At 37.9% G+C, this 22774-nt stretch overlaps 1 protein-coding gene across 2 annotated transcripts; it reads right to left on the bottom strand.

Moving 5' to 3' along the window:
* Positions 1-704: 704 nt before the first annotated feature.
* Positions 705-22450, bottom strand: TNFRSF9 (TNF receptor superfamily member 9). 2 transcript variants are annotated; one of them, XM_059894735.1, is made up of 8 exons: positions 22395-22450; positions 21483-21662; positions 20369-20476; positions 19842-19979; positions 19233-19299; positions 17803-17891; positions 17111-17245; positions 705-1067 (listed from the first exon to the last, which is right to left on the bottom strand). In XM_059894735.1, the coding sequence occupies exons 2-8, from the start codon at positions 21595-21597 to the stop codon at positions 979-981; spliced, it is 741 nt and encodes a 246-aa protein (XP_059750718.1). In that variant the 5' UTR covers positions 21598-21662; positions 22395-22450; the 3' UTR covers positions 705-978. The 2 variants fall into 2 exon arrangements, with proteins under 2 accessions (XP_059750718.1, XP_059750711.1); XM_059894728.1 differs by having other exon boundaries at positions 17761-17891.
* Positions 22451-22774: the final 324 nt, after the last annotated feature.

Raw genomic sequence — 22774 nt, forward strand, 5'->3', positions numbered from 1 at the left:
ATTTTGATTTGTTTTTAATTATTTAAACATGTAAAACCATTCTTAGCTCATAAACTATACGAAGGCACATGGCATCTCAGATTTGGCCCATGGGAGTTTGGCAACTCCTGCTCTAGTGCTCGGGTTGGGCTATGTGTTCATGGGTCTTCACTCCTGTTTCATTTACTAGTTTATGTATATCAAATATTACTGCTGAAGTTTTTAAGAATAAAATAAAAAGTAAGCTGTGGCTCAGAGGGGAGTAGGACAAAGGCAGAAGATGGGAAGATGGAGAGGACGAAGGATATGCAGGGACATTTGATTCCAAAACTGTTCCTCAAGGTCTGCTTTTTCTTCTTTTGTTTGTTTGTTTGTTTGTTTTTGGCCACATTGTGCAGCATGCAGCCTCTCAATTCCCCGACCTGGGATCAAACCTGTGCCCCCTGCATTGGGAGTGAGGCGTCTTAAGCACTGGACCACCAGGGAAGTCCAAAGGTCTGTTTTTTTTTCAGTTTTTTGCTCTTGACCCCAAACTTGGGCAATGATGATGACTATTCTCATTCTCCCCTGACAATGGAGGATGTCTTGTGCTGAATGATTGAACCAATGGAAAATTTGATGGGGGATAGTGCCTGCATCTTATGGCTTATTGCCATATGTCACATTAGCACCAAAAAAAATAGAATTGATTTTGATTATAATTTTAGCTGCACCATTGGTCTACATGATTAAATTTAATTCTCTTTGGATTTCAAGAAAACTAGCCCAAACCTCTTAAGCAGTATCTAGAAAATGTCACTTTTACCACCACTTCTGTCCCATATTTCTGTTCTGTTAAAAGTGGTACATCTTGAAAGGCCAACTCATTAGCATTTAGAAAAAAAACTTAAGGTAACCCTTGGTATTATCCGGTATGGAGCTTTTAAACTTGAAAGGTACGGTAGTGGGATCCCTCATATTTCTCCTGTGATTCTTCCAACATGTCTTTGGATTTCCTCTTCACAGTTCACACTCTCCTTCCTCTTCTTCTGGAAACCGGCAACTGCAGGCATCTTCCTCTTGGGCTGTTTGTACTGGTCTCATAAATGCTAAAAAGTAATTTAAAAGACAGTTATCTTTTGTTGTCTGTTTGAATCATTTAACATTCATTTTCCATAAATCCCATTTGCAGAACATCTGTAAGCAGCAAACATTTTCAACTTTAGTTTGAACCAACTCATCAGCAAGAGAGGTAATAGCAAGTATAAACATTTTTTCAGGATTATTTAAGTTTTTTTTTTTTTTTTTAACCAAATACTTTTTTATTGGTCCTGAAAAAAACTAGTTTCTTTATTGTCTACAAAGGCTAAAAACAGTCTTGAGCATGAATCATTATAGCATAAAATTAGTCATGTGCCAAACGTAACTGTAGTTTCAATTCAGCAGCACATGTTTTAGTCTTGAGGGTTACTTAGATTACACATTAGATGGTTTCTTTTGAATGAAATGCTTATGGCATCGAGATGTTAAAGATACTCCCACTGCTTCCATCAATTAGTAAGTAAAGAACTGATTTATGCACTAGCTTCCAGATTTTCATTTACATGGTAGTGTATAGTATTTGTGTTATTGCCGAGCAACTTTCAATCCTAAAATATATATTAAATTATACATATATATATATACACATACACACATATATAACTGTGTCCCCACACCCAAGCCCACCAGTAAATATAAATTATTTTTATAGCCTGTCAAAGCAAATGGTCCTACCCCAATTTTACATGCTTGTTACTATTAAAAATAAAAAATAACCAGGGGGCTTCCCTGGTGGCACAGTGGTTGAGAATCTGCCTGCCAATGCAGGGGACACGAGTTCGAGCCCTGGTCTGGGAAGATCCCACATGCCACGGAGCAACTAGGCCTGTGAGCCACAATTACTGAGCCTGTGCGTCTGGAGCCTGAGCTCCGCAACAAGAGAGGCCGCGATAGTGAGAGGCCCGCGCACCGTGATGAAGAGTGACCCTCGCTTGCCGCAACTAGAGAAAGCCCTCTCACAGAAACGAAGACCCAACACAGCCATAAATAAATAAATAAGTGGATACATGTATTAAAAAAAAAACACACAAAAAAACCTGTTCACAGAACTGTTAAGAAAAAAAAAAAAAAAAACCAAAACCCAGCAAGCACACTATCTCCAAGAACTTATGAGAAACTGGCAAGACATCCAGGAATACCAATGAGACGTTCTTTTCCTTTGAAATAGCATTGAAGATGAATTTTTAAATGGAAATCTGCTTCTGGAAGGATACAGTAGTCATAGCTTTCCCTTCTTCCTGCCAAGTATTGCTGAAAAGGCTGGACGTTTTATATATAACAAAAATAAGAGGAATCTGAAAGGTGGCAAGAAAGCAGACCAGTTAAGGAGCTTGGAACCCAAGGAACAATATGGCCTTGAGTTCCCTGAGTATTCTTTCTGTTTCATATGTCCCAGACTGGGAACTGGAGAAGTAGGCTAATTAAAAAAAAAAATGCCCCAAGAAAAGTCTGCTCTCTCTAGCGACAAAACCAGGAAAAGAGCAGAGTAACAAGACTAAAAGCTTTTAGTTAATCACAGCTCTAATCTAGCAAAACAAAAACAAAAACAAAAACAAAACAAAACAAAAAACCATGGCCCCACACCCAAGCCTGCCACTAAAGACCCAGTAGAGAGCATAGACTTACACCCTTGCCAACTCTATCAAGGCTCACTGCCCTATCCTCATTGGGGCAGCATCAGAGGAGTCTGAGTGGAGAGCTAGGACTTCACCACCACTCAACAGTAACAAGGGCACCCCCACCCCCCACCCATTCAGTGTCAGTGGAAACCATGTGGGGAGCAGGAACAAAGTATCTTTCCTCATCCCAGCCAGGGTAGTATCAGTGGGGGCTTAGTGGGGAGCAATAACAAGGATCTACCACCCCCAGGAGGTCTAGTATAGAACCTGGACTTCCACCTCCACCTGGCAGCATCTTCTTTCCTCTGCCAGAGTGGTGTTAGAGGAACCCTGAATAAACACCAGCTTTCAATTATATCCAAAGTCTGATAACATCATAGCCAATGTCTAGGTTTCAATTAAAAGAAAATCACTTGTCATTCTAAGAGCTAGGAAGATCTCAACTTGAATAAGAAAAAGCAACAGATGCTAGCATCTAGGTGATATAGATGTTAGAGTTATCTGGCAAGGACGTTAAAGCAGCCATCATAAAGATACCTCACAGAATTCCCTGATGGTCCAGTGGCTAGGACTCAGTGGTTTCACTGCTGAGGGCCCAAGTTCAATCCCTGGTTGGGGGAACTAAGATCCCACAAGCTGCGTGGCATGGTAAAAAAAAAAAGAAGCTTCAACAAGCAATTGGGAACACATTTGAAAAAAATGAAAAAAAGAGAAGAAAATTTTAAAAAAGAACCAGGTGACAATTTTAGAACTGAAAAATTACAATAACCAAACTTTAAAATATCAGTGAATGGGCTCAGCACAAGAATGGAGAAGACAAAAGAAAGAATCATTACCCAATCTGAACAACAGAGAGAAAAGACTGGGAAAAAAATGAACAGAGCCTCAGAGACATGTAGGGCTATAGCCAAAAAAAACTTAATATTCATGTCATTGGAGTCCTTGAAGAAGAAGAGAAGGAGAGTAAGGCTGAAAAAGTAATTGAAGGAATAATGGCCAAAAATTTCCCAAATCTGGAAAAAGGCATAAATCTACAGATTCAGGAAGCTAAGTGAATGCTAAACAGGATAATCCAAAGAAATCCACACCAAGATACATTGTAGTTTAAGTTTGGAAAGCGAAAAACCAAAAAAAAAAAGAAAGAAAGAAAGAAAGAAATCTTGAAAGCAGCCAGCGAGAAGCAACACATCACTTATAGGGGAAAAATAAATTGAATGACAGTGAATTTCTTACCAGAAACCAGGCAGGCCAGAAGAAGTGGCACAACATTTTTCAAGTGCTGAAAGAAAAGAACTCTCAAGCCCAAATTCCATATCCAGTGAAAATATCTTTCAGGAATGAAGGGGAAATCAAGAAATTTTCAGAAAAAAGAAAACCTACCCTAAAAGAATGGCTCAAGAACATTCTCTAAACAGAAGAGAGATGATAAAAGAAGGTATCTTGGAACATCAGGAAGGAAGAAAGAACAACAGAATGAGCAAATATATGGGTAAATAAAATAAACTTTCTTTCTCTTGAGTTTTCTCAATTATGTTTGATGGTTGAAACAAAAATTATAACACTGTCTAAGATGGATCTCAAAGCATGTAGCAGAAATATTTTAGGCAAGTATATTATAAATTGGAAGAGGTTAAAAGGATGTAAAGGGAGGTAAGATTTCTATACTTTTTTCAAACTGTTAAAATGTTGATGTAGACTATATAAATTTGTATAATACTTAGAGCAACCACAGAAGAGCTATACAGAGATACATTCAAAAAAATATAAAGATAAATCAAAATGGAATTCTAAAAAATGTTCAAGTAATCCACAGGAATACAGAAAAAGAAAACAGAGAAATGAAAGCCAGAGAAAGCAAACAGAAAACAAAACATAAAATAATATCTTGAGCCCTAACATATAAATAATTACATTAAATGTACATTGTTTAAATGTACCAATCAAAAGATAGAAATTAGTAGTGTGACCATTGTATGTAGTCTATAAGAAATTCACTTCAAATATAAAAATGTGGGAAGGTTGAAAGTAAAAGGATGCAAAAAGATATACCATGTATATTATTAATTTTTAAAAAGCAGGAGTGGCTATATTACTATCAGATAAAGTAGACTTCAGAGCAAAGAAAACTACCAGACATAGAGAGGGGCCTTACATAATTATAAGAGTTAATTCACCAAGAAGGCATAGCAGTACTAAATATGTATACAACAAGCAACAGAGCTGCAAAATAGGTGAAACAAAACTGAAATGAGAAATATACAAATCCACAATTATATTTGAAGAATTAAATGGCTCTCTCCCAAGAGTTGATAGAAAAACTTGACAGAAAATCAGCAAGGATATAGAAGAACTCAACAACATCATCAATCAACAGGATCAAATCAATATTTATAGAACACTCCACCAATCTTTTCAAGTGTCTACAGAACATAGACCAAAATGGACCCTAACCTGGACCATGAACCAAACCTCAGCAAATTTAAAAGAAATCATACAGAGTGTGTCCTCTTATTATAGTGGAATTAAAATAGACATCAACAGCAGAAAGAAAACAAGAAAATCACCAAAAACTTGGAAACTGAAAAACACACTTTTAAATAATCAAGAGAAATACAAAAAATACACCGAACTGAATGAAAATGAAAAACACAACATATCAAAATGTGTGGACACAGCTAATTGAGTACTGAGAAGCAAATTTATAACGTGAAGTTCTTATATTAGAAAGAGAAAAAGTCTCAAGATTAGGAACCAAGATGGCGGAGTATAAGGACGTGCTCTCACTCCCTCTTGCAAGAACACCAGAATCACAACTAGCTGCTGGACAATCATTGACAGGAAGACAATGGAACTCATCAAAAAAGATACCCCACATCCAAAGACAAAGGAGAAGCCACAGTGAGACGGTAGGAGGGGTGCAATCACAGTTAAATAAAATCCCATAACTGCTGGGTGGGTGACTCACAGACTGGAGAACACTTATACCACAGAAGTCCACCCACTGGAGTGAAGGTTCTGAGCCCCATGTCAGGTTCCCAACCTGGGGGTCCGGCAACGGGAGGAGGAATTCCTAGAGAATCAGACTTTGAAGGCTAGCGGGATTTGACTGCAGGACTTTGACAGGACTAGGGGAAAGAGAGACTCCACTCTTGGAGGGCACACACAAAGTAGTGTGTGCATCGGGACCCAGGAGAAGGAGCAGTGACCCCAGGGGAGACTGAATCAGACCTACCTGCTAGTATTGGAGGGTCTCCTGCAGAGGCAGATGGTGGCTGTGGCTCACCATGGGGACAAGGACACTGGCAGCAGAAATTCTGGAAAGTGCTCCTTGGTGTGAGCCCTCCCAGAGTCTGCCATTAGCCCCAACAAAGAGCCCAGGTAGTCTCCAGTGTTGGGTTGCCTCAGGCCAAACAACGAACAGGGAGGGAACCCAGCCCCACCCATCAGCAGTCAAGCAGATTAAAGTTTTACTGAGGTCTGCCCACCAGAGCAACAGTCAGGTCTACCCACCACCAGTCCCTCCCATCAGGAAACTTGCACAAGCCTCTCAGAGAGCCTCATCCACCAGAGAGCAGACAGCAGAAGCAAGGAGAACTACATTCCTGCAGCCTGTGGAACAAAAACCACATTCACAGAAAGATAGCCAAGATGAAAAGGCAGAGGGCTATGTACCAGAGGAAGGAACAAGATAAAACCCCAGAAAAACAACTAAATGAAGTGGAGATAGGCAACCTTCCAGAAAAAGAATTCAGAATAATGATAGTGAAGATGATCCAGGACCTCAGAAAAAGAATAGAGGCAAAGATCGAGAAGATGAAAGAAATGTTTAACAAAGACCTAGAAGAATTAAACAACAAACAAACAGAGATGACCAATACAATAACTGAAATGAAAACTACACTAGAAGGAATCAATAGCAGAATAACTGAAGCAGAAGAACGGATAAGTGACCTGGAAGACAGAATGGTGGAATTCACTGCTGCGGAACAGAATAAAGCAAAAAGAATGAAAAGAAATGAAGACAGCCTAAGAGACCTCTGGGACAACATTAAATGCAACAACATTTGCATTATAGGGGTTCCAGAAGGAGAAGAGAGAGAGAAAGGACCAGAGAAAATACTTGAAGAGATTATAGTCGAAAACTTCCCTAACATGGGAAAGGAAATAGCCACCCAAGTCCAGGAAGTGCAGAGTGTCCCATACAGGACAAACCCAAGGAGAAACAAGCTGAGACACATAGTAATCAAATTGGCAAAAATTAAAGACAAAGAAAAATTATTGAAAGCAGCAAGGGAAAAACGACAAATAACATACAAGGGAACTCCCATAAGGTTAACAGCTGATTTCTCAGCAGAAACTCTACAAGCCAGAAGGAAGTGGCATGATATACTTAAAGTGATGAAAGGGAAGAACCTACAACCAAGATTACTCTAGCCGGCAAGGATCTCATTCAGATTCGATGGAGAAATCAAAAGCTTTACAGACAAGCAAAAGCTAAGAGAATTCAGCACCACCAAACCAGCTCTACAACAAATGCTAAAGGAATTTCTCTAAGTGGGAAACACAAAAGAAGAAAAGGACCTACAAAAACAAACCCAAAACAATTAAGAAAATGGTCATAGGAACATACATATCGATAATTACCTTAAACATGAATGGATTAAACACTCCAGCCAAAAGACACAGGTTCGCTGAATGGACACAAAAACAAGACACATCTATATGCTGCCTACAAGAGACCCACTTCAGACCTAGGGACACATACAGACTGAAAGTGAGGGGATGGAAAAAGATATTCCATGCAAATGGATATCAAAATAAAGCTGGAGTAGCAATACTCATATCAGATAAAATAGATTTTAAAATAAATAATGTTACAAGAGAAAAGGAAAGACACTACATAATGATCAAAGTATCAATCCAAGAAGAAGATATAACAATTATAAATATATACTCACCCAACATAGGAGCACCTGAATACATATGGCAACTGCTAACAGCTATAAAAGAGGAAATCGACAGTAACACAATAATAGTGGGGGACTTTAACACCTCACTTACACCAATGGACAGATCAACCAAAATGAAAATTAATAAGGAAACACAAACTTTAAATGACACAATAGACCAGATAGGTTTAATTGATATTTATAGGACATTCCATTCAAAAACAGCAGATTACACTTTCTTCTCAAGTGCGCACAGAACATTCTCCAGGATAGATCACATCTTGAGTCACAAATCAAGCCTCAGTAAATTTAAGAAAATTGAAATCATATCAAGCATCTTTTCTGACCACAACACTATGAGGTTAGAAATCAATTACAGGGAAAAAAACGTAAAAAACACAAACACATGGAGGCTGAACAATGCGTTACTAAATAACCAAGAGATCACTGAAGAAATCAAAGAGGAAATCAAAAAATACCTAGAGACAAATGACAATGAAAACACGATGATCCAAAACCTATGGGATGCAGCAAAAGCAGTTCTAAGAGGGAAGTTTATAGCTATACAAGTCTACCTCAAGAAACAAGAAAAATCTCAAATAAACAATCTAACCTTACACCTAAAGGAACTAGAGAAAGAAGAACAAACAAAACCCAAAGTTATCAGAAGGAAAGAAATCATAAAGATCAGAGCAGAAATAAATGAAATAGAAACAAAGAAAACAATAGCAAAGATCAATAAAACTCAAAGCTGGTTCTTTGAGAAGATAAACAAAATTGATAAACCATTAGCCAGACACATCAAGAAAAAGAGGGAGAGGACTCAAATCAATAAAATTAGAAATGAAAAAGGAGAAGTTACAACAGACACCGCAGAAATACAAAGCATCCTAAGAGACTACTACAAGCAACTCTATACCAATAAAATGGACAACCTGGAAGAAATGGACAAATTCTTACAAAGGTATAACCTTTCAAGACTGAACCAGGAAGAAATAGAAAATATGAGCAGACCAATCACAAGGAATGAAATTGAAACTGTGATTAAAAATCTTCCAACAAACAAAAGTCCAGGACCAGATGGCTTCACAGGTGAATTCTATCAAACATTTAGAGAAGAGTTAACACCCATCCTTCTCAAACTCTTACAAAAAATGGCAGAGGAAGGAACACTCCCAAACTCATTCTATGAGGCCACCATCACCCTGATACCAAGACCAGACAAAGATGCTACAAAAAAAGCAAATTACAGACCAATATCACTGATGAATATAGATGCAAAAATCCTCAACAAAATACTAGCAAACAGAATCCAACAACACATTAACAGGATCATACACCATGATCAAGTGGGATTTATTCCAGGGATGCAAGGGTTCTTCAATATACGTAAATCAATCAATGTGATACACCATATTAACAAATGGAAGAATAAAAACCATATGATCATCTCAATAGATGCAGAAAAAGCTTTTGACAAAATGCAACACCAAATTATGATAAAAACTCTCCAGAAAGTGGGCATAGAGGGAATCTACCTCAACATAATAAAGGCCATATATGACAAACCCACAGCAAACATCATTCTCAATGGTGAAAAACTGAAAGCATTTCCTCTAAGATCAGGAACAAGACAAGGATGTCCACTCTAACCACTATTATTCAACGTAGTTTTGGAAGTCCTAGCCACAGCAATCAGAGAAGAAAAAGAAATAAAAGGAATACAAATTGGAAAAGAAGAAGTAAAACTGTCACTGTTTGCAGATGACGTGATACTATATATAGAGAATCCTAAAAATGCCACCAGAAAACTACTAGAGCTAATCAATGAATTTGGTAAAGTTGCAGGATACAAAATTAATGCACAGAAATCTCTTGCATTCCTATACACTAACGATGAAAAGTCTAAAAGAGAAATTAAGGAAACACTCCCATTTACCACTGCAGCAAAAAGAATAAAATACCTAGGAATAAACCTACCTAGGGAGACAAAAGACCTGTATGCAGAAAACTATAAGACACTGAAGAAAGAAATTAAAGATGATACCAACAGATGGAGAGATATACCATGTTCTTGGATTGGAAGAATCAATATTGTGAAAATGACTGTACTACCCAAAGCAATCTACAGATTCAGTGCAATCCCTATCAAATTACCAATGGCATTTTTTACGGAACTAGGACAAAAAATCTTAAAATTTGTATGGAGACACAAAAGACCCCGAATAGCCAAAGCAGTCTTGAGGGAAAAAAAAACGGAGCAGGAAGAATCAGACTCCCTGACTTCAGACTATACTACAAAGCTACAGTAATCAAGACAATATGGTACTGACACAAAAACAGAAATATAGATCAATGGAACAAGATAGAAAGCCCAGAGATAAACCCACGCACCTATGATCAACTAGTCTAGGACAGAGGAGGCAAGGATATACAAAGGAGAAAAGACAGTCTCTTCAGTAAATGGTGCTGGGAAAATTGGACAGCTACATGTAAAAGAATGAAATTAGTACACTCCCTAACACCATATACAAAAATACACTCAAAATGGATTAGAGACCTAAATGTAAGACCAGACACTATAAAACTCTTAGAGGAAAACATAGGAAGAACACTCTTTGACATAAATCACAGCAAGATCTCTTTTGACCCACCTCCTAGAGTAATGGAAATAAAAACAAAAATAAACAAATGGGACCTCATGAAACTTAAAAGCTTTCGCACAGCAAAGGAAACCATAAACAAGACTAAAAGACAACCCTCAGAATGGGAGAAAATATTTGCAAACGAATCAACGGACAAAGGATTAATCTCCAAAATATATAAACAGCTCATGCAGCTCAATATTTAAAGAACAAACAACCCAATCCAAAAATGGGCAGAAGACCTAAATAGACATTTCTCCAAAGAAGACATACAGATGTCCAAAAGCACATGAAAAGCTGCTCAACATCACTAATTATTAGAGAAATGCAAATCAAAACTACAATGAGGTATCCCCTCACACCAGTTAGAATGGCCATCATCAGAAAATCTACAAACAACACATGCTGGAGAGGGTGTGGAGAAAGGGAACCCTCTTGCACTGTTGGTGGGAATGTAAATTGATACAGCCACTATGGAGAACAGTATGGAGGTTCCTTAAAAAACTAAAAATAGAATTACCATATGATCTAGCAGTCCCACTACTGGGCATATACCCAGAGAAAGCCATAATTCAAAAAGACACATGCACCCCAATGTTCACTGCAGCACTATTTACAATAGCCAGGTCATGGAAGCAATCTAATTGCCCATCAACAGACAAATGGATAAAGAAGATGTGGCACATATATACAATGGAATATTACTCGGCCATAAAAAGGAACGAAATTGGGTCATTTGTAGAGACGTGGATGGATCTAGAGACTGTCATACAGAGTGAAGTAAGTCAGAAAGAGAAAAACAAATATCGTATATTAACGCATGTATGTGGAACCTAGAAAAATGGTACAGATGAACCGGTTTGCAGGGCAGAAATTGAGACACAGATGTAGGGAACAAACATATGGACACCAAGGGGGGAAAGTGGCAGGGGTGCTGGTGGTGTGATGAATTGGGAGATTGGGATTGACATGTATACACTGATGTGTATAAAATTGATGACTAATAAGGACCTGCTGTATAAAAAAATAAATAAAATAAAATTCAAAAAAAAAAGATAATCCCCAACAAAAAAAGAAATAAATAAAAATAAAGCACTAACCTCGGAAATGGTCATTATATCATTAAAAAAAAAAAAAAAGAAAGAAAGAGAAAAAGTCTCAAACCAATAACATAAGCTTCCACCTAAATAGAAAAAGAACAAAATAAATCCAAAGCAAACACAAGAAAGGAAATAATAAAGGTAAAAGCAGAAACTAGTGAAATTGAAAACAGAAAAATAATAGAGCAAATCAATGAAACAAAGAGCTGGTTCTTTGAAAAGATCAATAAAATTGACAAATCTCTACCAAGATTGATTCAGAAAAAAAGAGAGAAGACACACATTACCAATATCAGTAGGTGATATCACTACAGACCTGCATACAACAAAAGGATAGTAAGGAAATAGTATAAATAACTTAAACACATAAATTTGACAACTTAGATGAAATGGACCAAGTCCTCAAAAAACATAAACTATCACAATTCACTCAGTATGAATGAAATAACTTGAGTGCCCTATAATTATTAAGGCAATTGAATTTGTAATTAAGGAGCTCCAAAAAGAAAGCTCCAGGTTCAGATAGTTTCACTAGACAATTCTATAAACTATTTAAAGAAGAATTAACACCAATTCTACACAATCTCTTCCAGAAAACAGAAGAGGGAACATGTCCCAACTTATCTGAGGAAGTCAATATTACCCTGATACCAAAACCAGACAAAGACAGTACTAGAAAAGAAAAACACAGATCAATATTCTTCATGAATATAGCTGCAAAAATTCTTAACAAAATATTAGTGAAGAGAATTCAGACATATATAAAAATAATTATATACCATGACTAAGTGGAGTTTAGTCCAGGGATGCAAGGCTAGTTTGAAATTCAAAAATCAATCTATATAATTCATCATCTCAACAGGCTAAAGAAGAAAAATCACATAATCAAACCAACTGATACAGAAAAAAGCACCTGACAAAATTCAACACTCATTCATGATTAAAAAAAAAAACTTCAGAACACTTTCTCAACTCGATAAAGAATATCTACTAAAAATCTGTAGCTCACATCATACCTACTGGTGAAAGACTGAATGCTTTTCCCCAAAGATTAGAAGCAAGGCAAAGATATTCCCTCTTGCCACTCTTATTCAACATAGTACTGGACATTCTAGCCAGAATAATAAGGCAAGAAAAGAAATAAAAGGCATATAGATTGGAAATGAAAAAAAATAAAGTTATTTTTTTTTGCAGATGACACTATGGTCTATGTAAAAAATCCCAAGGGATCTACAAAATACCCTAGAACTAGTAAGCAAGTTCAGCAAAATCACAGGACACAAAATCAAACTACAAAAACCAACTGTATTTCTATATACTAGCAATGAACGTGTTGAAACCAAAATTTAAGATACAATATCATCTGCAATTGTTAAATCTAAATACTAAGGCCTAAATTTAACAAAACATGTGCGGGACTTGTATGCTGAAAACTACAAAATGCTGATGAAAGAAATCAAAGAAAATATACGTAAACGGAGAGACATACTGTGTTCATGGATTGGAATAGTTAAAGTAGTAAAGATGTCAATTCTCCCTGAATTGATACACAGATTTAACACAATTGCTATCAGAATCCCAGCTGACTTCTTGCAGATAGGGATAAGATTATCTAAAACTTATATAGAAATGCAAACGAACTAGAATAGACAAAACAATTTTGAAAAAGAAGAATAACATGGGAGGACTCATTCTACCCTATAACCAATTTCAAGACTGTTTTACAGCTACAGTAACCAAGACTGTGTGGTATTGGCAGAAGGAAAAGCACACACATCAGTGGAACAGAAGAGAGAAACCAGAAAGAGTCCCCACACAAGTACAGCCAACTGATTTTTGACAAAAGTGCAAAAGCAATTCAATGGAGGAAGGATAATCTTTTCAATAAATGATGCTGAAGCCATTGGACACCCATCAGCAAAAAAAAAAAATAATAATTTGTAAATATTGGCCTGAAACTCTCACACCTTATACAAAACTTAACTAAAAATGAAGCATAGATTTAAATATAAAACATTTGGAAGATAACATAGGAGAAAGTCTAAATCTTTGGGACCTAGGACTTGGTAAAGAGTTCTTAGACATAATCCCATAAATGAAAAAATTGGCCAATTGGACTTCATCAAAATTAAAAACTTTTTATCTGCAGAAGATCATGTGAAGAGGATGAAAAGGCAAGCTACAGACTGGGAGAAAGTACTTACAAACCTCACATCTGATAAAGGACTCATATCGCGGAGATATAAAAAACTCTCAAATGTCAAAAGTAAGACAAAGAGTCCAATTAGAAAATGGGTAAAAGACATGAAGGAACATTTCACTGAAGAAGATATACAGATGGAAAATAAGTACATGAAAAGATGTTCAACCCTTAGAGAAAGGCAAATTAAGACCACAGTGAGATATCAGTACATACCTATTAGAACAGCTGAAATTAAAAATTGCTGCAATACAAACTGTTGGTGAGGATGAGGAGAAACTCTCCTATGTTGCTGGTGGAATGTTAAATGGTACAACTCCTCTGGAAAAGTGTTTAGCAGTTTCTTAAAAAACTAAATACACACTTACCATATGACCCAGTAATTGCACTCCTGGGCATTTATCTTAAAGATATAGAAACTTATGTCCACACAGATCTGTACTTGATTATTCATAGCAGCTCTAATGTAACAGTCATAAACTGGAAACAACCAAAATGCCCCTTGATAGGTGAATGGTAAAACACACTGTGGTACAACCTCACCTTACAACACTAGTCAGCAATAAAAGAGTCAACTATTGAAACACAACTCAGATGGATCTCAATGGCATTTGCTGAGGGGAAAAAGCCAGTCTTAAAAGGTCTCTTATTTATGATCCATTTATTTATTGTATGATACCATTTATATAACGTTCTTGAAATGACAAAATTACAGAGATGGAAAACAGATCTGTAGTTATGAGGGGTTAGGGATGGTGGGGGAAAGGCAGTGTGTGGAGTATAAAGGACCAGCAGGAGGAGATCTTTGTGGTGATGGAATCGTTCTGTATTTTGATTGTGCTAGTGGTTACACCAATCTACACATGCGATAAAATGACACACACTAAACTAAACACACACAATGTGCCAATGTCAGTTGCCTGGTTTTGATAGTGTACCGTAGTTACGTACGATGTAACCCCATGAGTGGCACATAAGATTTTTCTGTACTGTTTGTACAACTTCCTGTGAATCCTTATTTCAAAATAGAAAGTTTTAAAAAATAACCTAAAATTTTTTAAAATGGATTACTGTTCCATTGAAACTCAAGAATTACTCATAAATTCTTTTGAAAATCATTTTATAAAGACCTTTATTGTAGATTGGGGTAAAGCTGGGAGGGATAGTTGTTTAAAACAGAGGTTTCAGTGAGAACTTAGAGCTTAAATCAGAGGTTTAGACCTCAAAAAGAGAGTCAAAGAACAAACCACAGGGTCGGAAAATATATTTGTAGTACATGAACAGTAGACTAAAACATTCCTATAGATTAATAAGAAAAGGACAAACAACCCAGTGGGAAAAGTCTCCAAAGATCAGGCACTTTGCAAGAGAGGAAATCCGAATGACCAATATAACATGAAAAGATGTCCAATCTCACTAGTAATCAGGGAAATGCAAACTAAAACCACGAGATATTACTATACACCCACCAGACAGATAAAAATTAAGAAGTCTGATGATACTAGGTAGTAGCAAGGATTGGAGCAAAAAGAACTCTCATATGCTGCTGTGAAAGTGTAAATGAGGTCTATTATTCTGGAAAACAATTTGGTAAATCTACTACTAAGGACCAAGATACACATTCCTCATGTCCCAGCAATTTTATTCCCAGGTTAAAAACAAAACAAAAACAGAAACATGTGCTTATGTGTACTGAGATACGTAGACAAAAATATTCAAATATCACTGTCTGTAAGAGCCCCAAATTGGAAACAACCCAAGTGTCCAGGAATATTAAGATGGATAAACAAACTATGATACAGTCATTCAAGAGAAGAGTATTCAACACTAGAAATCAACTAAAGATAAATGCCGCACGTGGATGAATCATAAAGATACAAAGTTGAGTGAAAAGGGGAAGGAAAATGTAGAACAGATACAGTGTGATTCCACTTGTCTGAAGTTCACAAGCAGCCAAATTAAACCCTGTTCTTAGGTAACAAAACTATAAATAAGAGCAAGGAAGTGAACACGGTAAGAATCTAGCTGTGGTTAGCACTAGTGGAAGGAAGGTTTTCATCTGGAAGGAACACAAGAAGTGCTTCCGGGGAGCAGAGTATGATCTGTTTCTTGACCTGGGTAGAGTTACACAGGTGTTCATCTTACAGTTTGTTAAACTTTATGCCTATGCATTTTCCTGTATATTTCAAAATGTTCAAAAGGTTTTATATTGTTTTCAGAAAGAAACTTTATACAAATTAGTGTACTGCATCTTTAGATAAGACTTAACTAATACTTCCCCTCCTATATTTTTAACAACCCACAAACTGACACTCTCCAGGCTTATTATGGTGGCTTGGGCTACATCACAGAGCTCTCAGAGCACTCCTCCTATACATGAATCCCTCTTAGTAAGTCTAGCCTGCTATCTATGGTTCTGTTCTCCACAAAGACAAAAATGCAGATTGCCCCCATCTATAAGCCTTTTGGAATCAACGTTAATAGCGTTCGTTTAGTGAGTATTGACCCTGTGCCAGGCACTTGCCCAGTTCCATATAGAAACAGTATCTGGTTTAATGAATGGAATCCATTATTGAAATGTCTCATTTACTCCAGATCAGTGTCCTAATCATTCATCTCATTAAACCCACTTTAAGCTCCCTCCTTGTTCTCTAGGCCTTCTTCTATGTGTGGGTCTAGTTCAGGTTAAGGCCATTCATCAGCCAGAGGAGCAGTGCTCGATGGGGCAACGTTATTTCTGATTCCTCTTTGTCAGTATCCTGTATCCACAACTGAGTGGCCACACACACACACACACAGTTGTCCAAGGCTGCAGCATACTTAAAGCGGTCATTTTCCTGGAACCCTTGGATTATGTCCTGCCATCACCAGGCTTTCTCCACGTCAGCATCATTGACACCTGGGGACGGCTAACTCTTCGCTGTGGGGCTGTCCTGTGCATTGTAGGATCTTTAGCAGCGTCGCTGAACTCCACTCACTAGATGCCAGGAGCAAAGCACTCCCTACCCCACCGCTTAGACTGTGACCACCAAAACTGTCTCCAGGCACTGCCAAACGTCCCCTTGGGGGCCAAATTGTCCCACGTGATAACCACTGTCCTATACTAACCTGGCTTCTGTAACTTAAAACAAATCATCTTCCTCTTTCTACTGTAAAAAGCCTAGCCTCAAAAAGCTCATAACGAATTTCCCTGGTGGCACAGTGGTTAAGAATCCGCCTGCCTAATGCAGGGGACACGGGTTCGAGCCCTGGTCCGGGAAGCTCCCACATGCCGTGGAACAACTAAGCCCGCGAGCCACAGCTACTGAGCCCATGTGCCACAACTACTGAAGCCCTCAAGCCTAGAGCCCGTGCTCCGCAGCAAGAAAAGCCACCACAGTGAGAAGCCCGTGCACCGCAATGAAGAGTAGCCCCCGCTCACCGCAGCTGGAGAAAGCCCGCGCGCAGCAACGAAGACCCAATGCAGCCAAAAATAAATAAATAAATAGTTATTTTTTTAAAAAAAGGCTCATATCTAACACTTTTATGTTCCTCTTACGTTGTTTGAATATATACAGGAGCTTCTTTCTGCCCTGTTTAACCACAGAGAAACGGAGCACCACGAAGGACGCCAGGAACAGCACTGCAGTCGACGTCAGTGCAAGAAAGAAGATGATGATCCGGGTGGTGTGACCTTTAAAACAGAACAAAAGGAGAAATTCAGACAAAAATTAAAGTTTGCAAATATGCTGATATTTATATTTGCATTTGTAAACTCTTAAGCATGAGAAGTCGTGCCTTGGGCATCTCCCACCAGCTAGCTATCTTAGTAAACTTGCCTGCTTGTTAAGAAAACTTTTTTTACAACCTTAGTCATTTTCCTAGAAGCCCACAAAAATTAAGTGGTTTGGCCTTTCTAGCCTATAGGAAACATGGAACTCTATAATCGCCATTACTTGGCATTATCAAAGGCGTAGTGTCTGTTTGGATGCAGTCTCACCTTGCTCTGTTTACTAATGTGGAATTCAGAGTGAATAAGAAACACCCGAGGAACTGGATGGGTCCCTTGAAGCCAGGGTAAGAGAAGGAAGGCATGTCGAGGTGCCTGCTAGAGGCAGAGATGCAAGGCATCAGGATCTTGGAGTGACTTAGACACCAATCCGAACGGCCACATACATTCACTTGATTTAACAGCAACAAACCAGCTACCTGGCTCTCCCCCAGGGGCAGGCATGACGGTGGAAGATGCACCTGGAGAGAAGTCAGCTGACGCTGGTCCGCATACCACATCGCTTTCCTTCGTCCCATTCACAAGGACAGACTTCCCATCCAAAGAACAGCTTAGATGGTCCAATGAAAAGAGTTCAAATAATTAATTCAGGTACGGATCATTCTAATTAAAAAAGACTGACATTTTCTACCCAGTAAAGCAGTTCTGGTGAAAAAGATGTGTGGATCTGGGTTCATAGGCAAAGCAAAGATATTTTGTAAAACTTCCACTTGACCATCTGGGCTTCTTCCAATGTTCACTTGGCTTTCATGGCTCTCCACAATTCATCCCACTCTATCTACCTAATTGGATTCTTCTTTCTTCCCAGGCTGGGGAGTCCTGTCCCACGACAGCTTACTTCAGGCTGTTGCCTGGTTAGTCTCTCACCCCCACCTTCTTAAGCATATTTGACCATCTCTGGCACACAGGAAGGACAGACAACTTAGCCTAGGGTTAGGAGCTCCTAACCCTATGATGTGTTGGCATCAGACTGACCAGGGTTTGAACCCTGGGTCGGTCCCTTTGTAGAATGACCTTGGGCAAGTTGGGAAATCTCTCTAAGCCTCAGTTTTCTCATCTGAAAAATAAGATATACATGTCCCAGGGCTGTTGTGAAGAGTAAACGACCCTACGTGCCTGACTTACTCCCTATAAATGGTAGCCATCCATCATCATTGTCCTCATCACCATCGTCATTGTCCTGTGTCTTTCCCCTGCCTCTTTTTACCTAAAACAAACCCACCTATTCTCCAAAGCCCAGTTCGATCCCACTGTCCATGCAGACTCACTTCCCTGCTCTGAACTATTTGTGTCAAAAGACAAACAAACAAAAAACAAAAACAAAAAAACCTTTCTAATCTGTTATGAACCAATACTTTTGTAACACACAATAAGAATGTAAATGTAACATAATGATAAAAATGATTTTCTAGAAAGAAGATCAAATGCAAAAAGAACAAAGGTGTACAAAATACACTGTTGGCTGTTTTACTACCTGTGATAGTCTTGTTTGCCCAAGACTATGTTAAAGCTTTTGAGGGAAGGAAACATACTTTACCCTCTTCTATATCATTATCAGTGCTGGCACTGAACACTTGAAGGTGGCCTGATCAATGGAGGAAGGTCAGAGGCAGCAAAGAGATTGGAAGGACACAGAAGAACACCTGCGGCAGACAGTAACTAAGTTCCACTGGCAAATCTGACCTCGTTGTTCTGGGCATTACTTCTGGAGAAAATGCCCACTTTGGCAATCCAGTCACAATTACCCCATACTGTTCCCATACCACCTATTTGCATGTTATTCTATGTCTACACTTGATAGGTTTAAAAAAGCATCAGTGATCACATTCCTTGTCTTTAGAAAAGTTAACCCAGATACTTTATTTTGTAAGCAGAAAGAAATGATACATACTCTGTCCAAGGTTTACAGTCACCATGTTCCCGATCATTAAATGTCCCAAAGGAACAGTCTTTACAACCTTTTGTAAAAATTAAAGGAATAATAAAAAAGGAAGCATTTTTATCATTTTTAACTTTCTCTGTGATGAACATGATCACATAATAATAAAGTCATTAACTTAATACAATCTGTACCGATTGTCTAACAATTCTTCCTGAATTCCATTAGTGATGAACAATTCTTCTTGAACAGTTTGTGATGAACATAATCCCATAATAAAGTCATTAACTTAATACAATCTACACAGATTGTTCAACAGTTTTTCTTGAAATGAAACCTTAATACGACTAAAGGTTTTATTCTCACTGTACATAGAGTATTGTATATGCATGTATAGGATGCATGAAAAGGCATGGTTCTGGTGAAAAACAAATGTTGTGATTTCAAATTATTTCCATTGATTGAGAAATAATTTTGTAAATGTCAGATACTTAGCAGTTCATTACTATTACTTAAAGGTTCTACAAATCTACGTTTTATTTTGTAATCGAAGGACCAAGAACTAAGTTAACAACATATGACTAGACAACAAATTGGCACTAGATAGAAGAGGAAACCTACCCTCTTTTGTTAATTCTTGACCTTGTTTACAGTCCTCTTCACACATGGTACATCCTTCCCCCAGGCAGTAGAATCCCGACACACACTCACACTCTGCATTGCTGGTGGAGGAACATGCTTTCTTGGTCCTGAAAACACCTACAATGTCCCCCAGTGTTACAATACCCTTGATCTCCAAATCCAGGAAGCAAATTTATGTTCTGCAATAAAAACCGTGCTTGTTCTACTTAGAAGGGTCCTAATGATCTCAGAGTATAAAGTTTACTTTTAAATATCTATAGAAGACTTTTTTACATTTTGCTAATTAAAAAATTCTCTCTTGTCTAATGAATATTTCCTCTACTATTTAAAAAGCTCAAGCCACCAACAGTTGCTGTTACAGTAAATTATTTTACTGGACCTGCCTATTAACAGAGGAACCAGCCTATTTGACACTTCAGATTTTCAAAAGAGATCAGTACACTCGAGAATAAAAGCTTGTCTTCCCAACACATATCTGGATGGAGAATACATCTTTTAAATCATACCTTCACACTTCCTGCATACATCACAGGTCTTTTGTCCACTTGTGCTGGAGAAACTATTTGAAGGACAAGGAGTGCAAAGCTCATGCTTGTTTCTCCCACAGAAAGTACCTGAAAAGAGTAGATAAGAGCCGTACATGTTTGACAATGGACCGTCATCACCCAAAGCATTATGAGGTTCACAAGAAAACCAGAACACGAAACAAAGATTCGTTTTCTAGGTGCCACAGCGATAGACTTTATTTGTTGATTGACGGTTTTAAATTATCCATTTGCAAGATTGCCCTAAGCATAATCACAGAATTAAAAATAACAAAGTATAGATATTGCAACAAATAAATCAATGGAAAGAAAATAGTTCCCTTTATCTATTGAATAAAACAGAATGACTTCTCTTGATTGAGCCAAGAGATCAGTGACTGGATTCAGGAGATCAATGTCCTTTATTGGCACACTACAATTTAAATGTGTCTGCCTTCTCCCACTCTGTTAAGCCTACTGCCACTTGCTTATTCCCTGCTGCGCCCCCTAGTCTAAGCACTGTCCTCACACACAAAGCTAACATTTGTTGAGGTCTTTCCCTGTGCCGTGCACTGATCTAAGCCCATCATAGGATCCTCCCAGCAATCAATCCTATGAGATAGGTTCTCATATCATGCCCAGATGATGAAGCTGGGGCACAAGAGTTTAAGTGACAAGCCTGCATTCACACAGCTAAGAGGTAGCATTCAAGAAATATTTGTAAATGAATGAATAAAAGATCATTACTGGGGGAGAGGGATAAATTAGGAGTTTGGGATTAACAGATACACACCACTGTATATAAAATAGATAAACAACAAGGACCTACTGTACAGCACAGGGGACTATATTCAATATCTTGTAATATATATATATATAATATATATATATAATATATAATATATAAATAATATATATATTATATATATATATCACTTTGCTGTATGCCTGAAACTAACACAATATTGTAAATCAGCTATAGTTCAATTTTTAAAAAAAGATCATTAAAACAGAGCTCATAAGCCCTGACTACCAGACTAACTGAACCATGTTTTCAGCAGAACAGATCAAGCACACATGTTAATTTGGTTCTTACCCGCTGAACAGTTACTACAGAAATCCTGCAATGATCTTGTCCTCTCGAAATTCATGACCAACAGCACAGTAGCCACTATGTTGTAATAACAATTTCCCATGATGAAATCTTGCATAGACGTATTAGCCAAGCAGATTCCAAAAGAATTTTATCAAAGTAGCTGGTTTCACAAGTACCACTCTGAAAAAGGTAAAAGTTTCCTAGGATGAGGTGGTTTCTCCTTTCAGAATTATCTACAGTTCAACTATCACCTGTACAATTCTACAAGATCATAACTCAGGGTTTGCAGGAAAAATTAATGATGGAATACCATGGAAAAGGTAGCAAATTCATAGAAACTTCTAGGATAAGAGCAGCGTGACTAAACACATAGCTTTCTGTAGATTTGCCAAAGTCTAAGAGTGTACTTTCCAACATGTTTTGCCAAAATGCAGAAATAACAATAGCAAGAACTTTTGGGGACTTTCATAGATATTTAGCATTAGCATCTAGATTTCAACAATGCCTGTGGCTTGCTGCCCCTGAAATATAGTCCTTAAAAAGAAAATCTGTCAGGGGCATCCAACAGTTCAGCTCAGTGAGAAGACATCTCATTATTACTATTCTCCCTTTGTCCAAACAGCATGTGGAATTTCAACACCTAGTTGCTAAAATGTTGAAACACCTCCTTGTTCAACTCATTATCACATTTTCTTAATAGACATGTATCTGCTCATTTTGAGATTTGAAGCTCATCTAGTCATAAATCTTAGAGTCCAGCAATCTCTATAGGCCAGGTTCTTGATCCTTATTTAATGGACTATGGAATAAAAGTTATTAGAAATTAGAAGGGAAAAAGTCTAGAAATGTACAAAGGGAACAAAGCATCCTCATCCCTCCTCGGTTCCCCCCATCTGCCCCAAATGGACAAACCTTGAGATCGCAGGGCTGGTGGAGAACTTTCCTTCTCCTTGATCTTCAGAGCAGTGAGGTTCTGCAGCTGACAAGGGCTGCAGGTCAAAGACTCAAAGAGGGGAGTTTGGTGACTCAACCGGGGGTGGGGCCTCGTGGGAAATCCCCAGAGACAGCTCTGTGAGGTAGCTCACTTGATATTTGCTGACCTCAAAGTCCCCTAGAGCTTCTGTCCCCACTTAATAACACACTTCAAACTAAAAGCAGCCCTCTGCTGTTAGGGTATTTTTCAGATGACTTTGGCAAACAGATCTTGTCACTTAAAGTAGTTCTCCATGTCAAAGCTTTTAAGGCATCCTTAAAATATTTGAGATCTGAAGGATGAAACCCACTTTTAAAGA

This window comes from Balaenoptera ricei, chromosome 1 (assembly GCF_028023285.1).
Source record: "Balaenoptera ricei isolate mBalRic1 chromosome 1, mBalRic1.hap2, whole genome shotgun sequence".
Classification (NCBI taxonomy): Eukaryota; Metazoa; Chordata; class Mammalia; order Artiodactyla; family Balaenopteridae; genus Balaenoptera; species Balaenoptera ricei.

What these genes read in the sequence shown, in the direction of transcription:
- TNFRSF9 (XM_059894728.1), bottom strand. Translation starts at nt 21,597, where the DNA reads ATGCAAGATTTCATCATGGGAAATTGTTATTACAACATAGTGGCTACT. An exon ending in TGCCCCTGGGGGAGAGCCAG is followed by an intron (nt 17,246 to 17,760) that starts GTAGCTGGTTTG and finishes TCTGTTTTAAAG; the next exon opens with GTCACACCACCCGGATCATC. An exon ending in CCTGTATATATTCAAACAAC is followed by an intron (nt 1,068 to 17,110) that starts GTAAGAGGAACA and finishes ATTACTTTTTAG; the next exon opens with CATTTATGAGACCAGTACAA.